General features: G+C 46.2%; 1 protein-coding gene across 2 annotated transcripts; it reads left to right on the forward strand.

The window, feature by feature from the left end:
• The first annotated feature begins 3,353 nt into the window (after nucleotides 1-3,353).
• Nucleotides 3,354-5,077, forward strand: LOC124668539. Of its 2 annotated transcripts, none has more exons than XM_047205661.1 (3): nucleotides 3,354-3,692; nucleotides 3,837-4,288; nucleotides 4,388-5,077. In XM_047205661.1, exons 2-3 carry the CDS (start codon nucleotides 4,049-4,051, stop codon nucleotides 4,985-4,987), a joined length of 840 nt encoding a protein of 279 aa, XP_047061617.1. In that variant the 5' UTR covers nucleotides 3,354-3,692; nucleotides 3,837-4,048; the 3' UTR covers nucleotides 4,988-5,077. The 2 variants fall into 2 exon arrangements, with proteins under 2 accessions (XP_047061617.1, XP_047061616.1); XM_047205660.1 differs by lacking the exon at nucleotides 3,354-3,692 and having other exon boundaries at nucleotides 3,749-3,960; nucleotides 4,068-4,288.
• The last annotated feature ends 1,343 nt before the right edge of the window (nucleotides 5,078-6,420 follow it).

Genomic DNA, 6,420 nt, shown 5'->3' on the forward strand with positions numbered 1-6,420 from the left:
CTCCAAACCAATAAGATTTTGTCTTCTCTTAGCTAAGAGATCATCTCTTGGGACAATCTCTCTTACCACATATTTACGATGTCTCGTTACTAAGGATAAGACTAAAAAATTACTTATTATACGGGAGTGGTGTTTTGGAACATGGGAGCATTTGCTCCCTCTATTTTAAAATGCATCTTACACATGTTTTGAATTTCAAAAAAATTGAAACCAAAAATTCGCATGTAAATCTTCTCGTGCTACGCGCTTACAAAGTTGTTTCATAAAAAATCGACTTATCATGTGACGTGTGTAAAAAAGACAAAACTCAGTGCTAAAAATAATGCTTTTCACAAGATAAGTTTTCTCTTTTTTATATAGACCACAAAAAATATTAGTTTTTCGTGAAACTTGACGAACGAACATATATTATGAAGATGTACATGTAAAATTTTTTGTTAAAATTTTTCGACATTTTGAAATATGATTTTTTGGTAGAGGGTGCATACGCACCCGGGAGCCGAATTGAATTTCCGTTATTATACATCATATTTTATTATTATATCTGTTAAGGTTCATGCACTAGCCACTTGAACCAAAAGTCCGAACTGATGGAAAAGGTAGGCAATCTACTTATACACGTCAACACCCCCTCTCACGTGTGACGGGAAGACGAGAAGACAAGTCAACACGTGTAGAGAGACAAAGAGGCAGCGCCGGGACCACACGCCACACGGCAAGAGGCTGCGGGGGAATTTAGAATAAATTGTGAAAGCCAGAATTCGAACTCGAGACCTGGGGCTCTGATACCATGTTAAGGTTCATGCACTAGCCACTTGAACCAAAAGTCCGAACTGATGAAAAGGGGTAGGCAATCTACGTATACACGTCAACAATATCTAGATTAATTATGTGGCAGGATTAAGGCAAAACGATTCGTATCAACCATTGCACATCTCCACTACTTATAATCTCCACTACTTATAAAAGAGCGAAGTTGGCAGAAACATTTAATCTCCACTACTTATAAAAGAGCGAAGTTGGCAGAAACATTTAATCTGAGCCATCTATCTTTTCTCATCGGGCGGCCTAGCATGCTCCAATGACGTTGCGCGTCTTTCCGTAATAACCGCCCGAGACTTAGACCATTGTTTTGGAAACAGATCGATCTCCACCGCCTAGAACGCATACGCATCCATCTCAAATTCTCTTGCGGTCTCACGTCTTTTGATTCCTGCTATTTCTCGGCCCCTTTTCTAATCCTCTGACTAGGCTGTGGTCATGGCTGCTGGAGCACTGGTCGGGACTCGGGAGGCATGGCAGAGCAGGGCGGTCAGGCGACGAGGCAAATCAAAGTGTGGCCGGCCAGGTTGGATCGTGGATGCACGTAACAGGTAATAACATTCAGTAAAGATGACAATCTGGTATTTTCGTGAGGTCAGCTAACTGAGAGATTATTTCGTTCACCAATTTATGGCACTCTCTCTCACGCCAACCCTGTGTTGTTGTAGAAGTAGGTCCAGGTGCTACCACATTTAATTTATTTATGGCACTTCATGATATAATTGTGTTTTTTTCCTTATCAAATCTACACTAATGCTTTGGCTAATTGATCTTGCCGGTATCGGGGTAGCACAAGGCAATGGGAAGCCCTACTTTTTTCAAAAGAGCTGCGGCTAAGCTTTTTACGATGTACCCAAGACAAGGAAATAACCCTCTTGGAAAATTGTCCCTTTATGTTGCAGGTGATATTACACTGCATATTCACAGGGAATTTGATTCATAAAGGAAAGCTATGATTTATCATTTCAAATTCAATGAAATTATATTTAAAATATGAGAAAAGAAACAATTATGTAACTTCAAAAGCACTGCATATATGTATGCTGCTATTTTATATATGACAGCATGAGTATAGTATAGCAAGATCATATTGTTTATACTGATATGAAACTATACTATGAAAATGTTATTTTTATTAGCCAAGACGTGCGTGCACGTACACATTTACTAGTGTGTGCAAGCGGTAGAAATAATTTATTGGCAGATTTCTGTTGTTCTCGGCCGTTTAAAAAGCATTGGCCTGCAATTAAGAGTCCGGCGTTCCAAATTCATGACTATCAACATGTGATGGAAATGCATATATTATCTCTTAATCTACCTAGTTGAACTCACATGACAAAAAAGCGTACACTCGCAGCTAGTAAACTGGTCATTGCATCTAGGGGCTAAATTAAATACTTAGAATAAGAATGCCTTGGTCCAGAAAATATATGATATCTAGTTCATCAAATTATCTTGCTAGTTTCTAAAAACCAAGCTAATTTACAAGCTTTTGGCACGCTGAATGGTCGAAGCCAAAGCTACATAGGCCAATTCTGCCGGCAAGGTCGTCTGGCGTCCCCAGGATGTCTGTGCATGTTTCGGTGAGAGGATCGTAGATCTGAAGCACCAAGGACCATCCTTTATGATTTCTATTCTTATCACATCCTTTATCAAAAGAGCAGTGCAAGAGTAGCTTTCCACCATCACTCATCATCCACAACGGCATATATCGGCATGCAGATGGCGCCATTGTAATCGCGTACGCTTTGCTCCAGCTTCTCTTATCGGAATTATCCAAGACCCATATGTTGGTGAACGGATTCAGGAGACGGTTGAACACCGACTGTACAATACACAAGGCGCCGTTGAGCTCTGTTAAGCGGATCCCTATTGTTCCTTTCTTCTCACCAACAATGACGTTGAGTGGTCCTTGGATCACGTCGGCCTCCCATTGCTCGCTCTCGAGGTCAAAGCAGAGCAGAGTGTCGTCGTTATAAAGTCTCTCGTCCTGAAAGACATACATGACACCGTCGATGACGACGGGGGAGCCTCGCTCATGGCATATCTTGACCGGCGACGGCTGCGTTTGCCTCCAGCCCCTGCCGTCTCCTAGCGTGAAGATCTCGCAAGTCCGGTCCTGATCGGCGACGAAGCGGACGAGTTTGTACTCGGAGGACGGGATGGCACGGCCGAAGCCGAAGGTGATGTAGAAGCGTTGGGAAGCGTAGGGGAAGGAGTGGTGCTCTACGATTTCCACTTGCGGGCAGGACAGGATCACCTTCCCGGTGGTTGGATCAACGACGTTTATGCCGCCGCAGGAGGCGCCGTTGACGCAGACGAGGTCGTCGAGGCTCGTGTTGCACGTCATGCCGTAGCCGCCGATGCCCTTGATCACCCTCACGATGTTGCCGTTGATGTCCATGAGACGCATGTCGCGGCCGCCATCTGGTTCTTCCTCTTGGAAGGATCCAGCGTCGACGAGGAGCGGGCCGTGGCGGGACCTGTGCGCGGCAGCGAAGTCGGGGCTGGAGATGAGGTCGCGCCACCCCTTGGACGCGCATCGGAACCGGCAGATGGGCTTCAGCGGTAGAACGGATAGGATGTCGAAGACGACGTCGTAGGGTAGCGGGATGGTGCTCATGTCGATCGCCATCGTTCGTGTGTGTTTAGCAAAGATGCGTAGGGTAGCGGAATACGTGCGTACTTAGCAAAGATGTTGGCGTAAAGCTATCATGGCTTGGTCTCCACGTAGAGCAGCTAAACCGGAATCTGAGTCCAACCTGATTATATTATTCAGAATCTGAGTCCAACCTGATTATATTATTCAGAATCTGAGTCTAACCTGATTAGGAATCCTACCCGGAATCTGAGTCCAACCTGATTATTCGGTACGTAAGCTTGATCTGAACTCTGAAGTCAGGCCTTCTATATACACACCAATTTCTAATACTCCAAACCCAGCACAACTGCACAAGGACGTCGACACGAGATTGATCGACGGTCGATCCACGTCTATCATGGCGGACCTGCAGGAACAGGAGGATCGGAAGAAATTGGCAGAGGAGTACTGGTACCCTAACAAAGAGAAGGCCCAATATACGGAGTGGAATCCTTGCGACTATTTCGCTGCAAGGATCTGGCGAACCGACGACATCAGTAAGTATATATATACCCTCTCGTGCTCCTAACCACATAGTACTAACGTTTGCCCCGTTCCAGTGGATGAACTAGATGCACCTTACCTATGTATGTTACCTATGCAGCATCTGTCCCTCCCATGTGTTTCACCGACAATCTTTCTAGCTTCAGTTTCCCCAGATCTAACCTGCAGATTGTATCGATAAAAATTGCTTCAATAAGAGGAGGTCTACGGTGGCCCATCCATGTCTATGGCATGGTCACCGCGCGCGATGTCTTGGACCACCGTAAGCGTGTTATTATCTACGCCCGTGCTAGAGGTGACTGTCAGACTATAACAGAGGAGGTAATTTGTCCATTTGGTCACTCATGATCCACCCCACCCCCGGCCCTCCCCTTCTGATTAAACACCAGTGTTAACTTGATTAATTGTTTACTCGTGCAGAATCCATCTCTCTTACTCACAGGTCCTACGCGTGCAATTCTGACCTGCCAAGACCCCGGGAACATCGAGATCGTGCTCAAAGTAAAGGGTGAAACTGAATCTCAAGACAGGGACTTAAGTTCTCTTGTCTTGACGTTATGTGAGAATTGTTCTTTTCGTGGGGACTACACTACCAAGCGCAGCACACTCGAGTTAGGATTCCACCACATTGAGAGTGCTGTGGAGGCAACAATCCGTGTGCGAATCGCTGGTGGATCGGTGTTGCCACCAGGTGGTCTTCAAGGCGTATTCACCGCTAGTACCGCTAGCATACATGATGAGGAAATTTTGTTGCTTGCTTTCGGAGATGGTAAACTGCCCCTCGCCGACGATGGCACAATCAACCTTTCACGCCGTGTTGTCTCCGTCGGATACAGTAGACAAGATCAAAAAGATCATCTCAAGGTGTCTGTCGTGGCAAAGTGTGCTGAGGATGGACATGATGCTACGAGAGATGACATAGTTTTTACGCCGAAGATATATGGTAGAAGTTGGGGTGTGTTTCATGTTGGCGCCTGTAAGATGCATGTCACGGTTGCCTGGTCTGAATTCCGTTACTAATTTTTAATATAACTAGACTAAAGTACCAAGGCCGATTCTTGTTAAATTGCTTGGTTTGTTCTTGACGTCCCGAGTAGTTAGTTGCTAATGTTTTGTGACAAGTGGTGAGTTAATCATCCACTTTTTGCAGTGGTATATATTTTATGGTAGCTACTAAATATGTCGAGATAATGTTTAGTGTTCTATGTATGAAACGTTTTCTAGTACTATATTATTTTTGTATTGTCCAATTGGAGCAACAAATCGAAATCAGTGTTGCTGATTCATTGCCAGAGGATGAAGCGGGTGTTGCTGAGTCACTCCAAATCTTCTGTTAGAGACGGTACATTCTGTACCTATACAACACAAGTACTCCAACATGGCTTGAGGACACACCATCCATGTTTCTGTCCCTGTCTACTACTATATTACTTTTGCATTGTCCAATGAGAGTAATAAATCAAAATCACTGTGGCATGATCCTATTTTTGCGAATATTATAGCAGGATTTAGTGCCAGAGTAGGATGAAGAGGTATTGCTGAGTCATTTTCTAATTTTTTTTTGTTAGAGGCGGTACATTAAATACCTACACAACACTAGTACGCCACCTCATAGCTTGAGGACCACCATGGCTTCCATTCCATGGCACACTGGAAGAAGGCAGCGACCTTGGTGACGGTGCTAGGATCTCCAAGATATGATCTCATTGTCAATTTGGTTGTTTATCATATCCAGCCGAGGAACAACCTCAGGCTGCTCCCGCTCCTCCCAGACTGCTCCCGCTCGAGCAGTTCCGGAGAATCCCGATCCGATGGTCCTAGCCACCCCGATCCGATCTCCCTTGGCCGGTGGTGGTGGCGGCGCCCATCCCGCCAAAGGCGGAGTACAGGGTGGGTGCTCTTCCGGCAGCACTTCGGGGCGGAGGGGCGATGGCTGCTAGGGTGTGATGGGCTTGGTCTTACGCCTGGTGTGGCGATAGGAGGCGGTGGAGCAGTTGTTTGTCGGTGATGCATGGAGGCGGCTGGCGGTGGTTCAGGCCCCTGGGTTGATGCGGCTTCTGAACCCCCGCCCACACCTTGGTCGTCACTACCTGTTGTGGTCGTCGATTCTCCCCCACAATTCTGTTCATCATGCGGACGTGGCGGCAAGGGTCGCCATTGATCAGCGGGCTTTCCTGGTGGATCAAGCGGCCAGTGATGGCCGGATGCATGGGGGCATGGCCTGAATAAAGGTGGCGGTCCTAGGCTTTCTCTCGCGCCAAGATGAATATCTGTTTGATGTCTATCCTCCTGGTTCTGGTCCTCCTACCGGAAGGCTCCGCCGGCATGATCCACTCGGCGACTCATGCCTTGAGATTTCCGGATAGGATAGAATTCTATCGCGCGCAACCGTATTTTGGACCATTTGGTTTCAGAGAGAGTGATGTGAAGCTTTGCTATTTGTTGTCATTATG

This window comes from Lolium rigidum, chromosome 6, assembly GCF_022539505.1.
Source record: "Lolium rigidum isolate FL_2022 chromosome 6, APGP_CSIRO_Lrig_0.1, whole genome shotgun sequence".
NCBI classification, from domain to species: domain Eukaryota; kingdom Viridiplantae; phylum Streptophyta; class Magnoliopsida; order Poales; family Poaceae; genus Lolium; species Lolium rigidum.

What these genes read in the sequence shown, in the direction of transcription:
- LOC124668539 (XM_047205660.1), top strand. Translation starts at nt 3,822, where the DNA reads ATGGCGGACCTGCAGGAACAGGAGGATCGGAAGAAATTGGCAGAGGAG. An exon ending in CTGGCGAACCGACGACATCA is followed by an intron (nt 3,961 to 4,067) that starts GTAAGTATATAT and finishes TTACCTATGCAG; the next exon opens with CATCTGTCCCTCCCATGTGT. An exon ending in GTCAGACTATAACAGAGGAG is followed by an intron (nt 4,289 to 4,387) that starts GTAATTTGTCCA and finishes TTACTCGTGCAG; the next exon opens with AATCCATCTCTCTTACTCAC.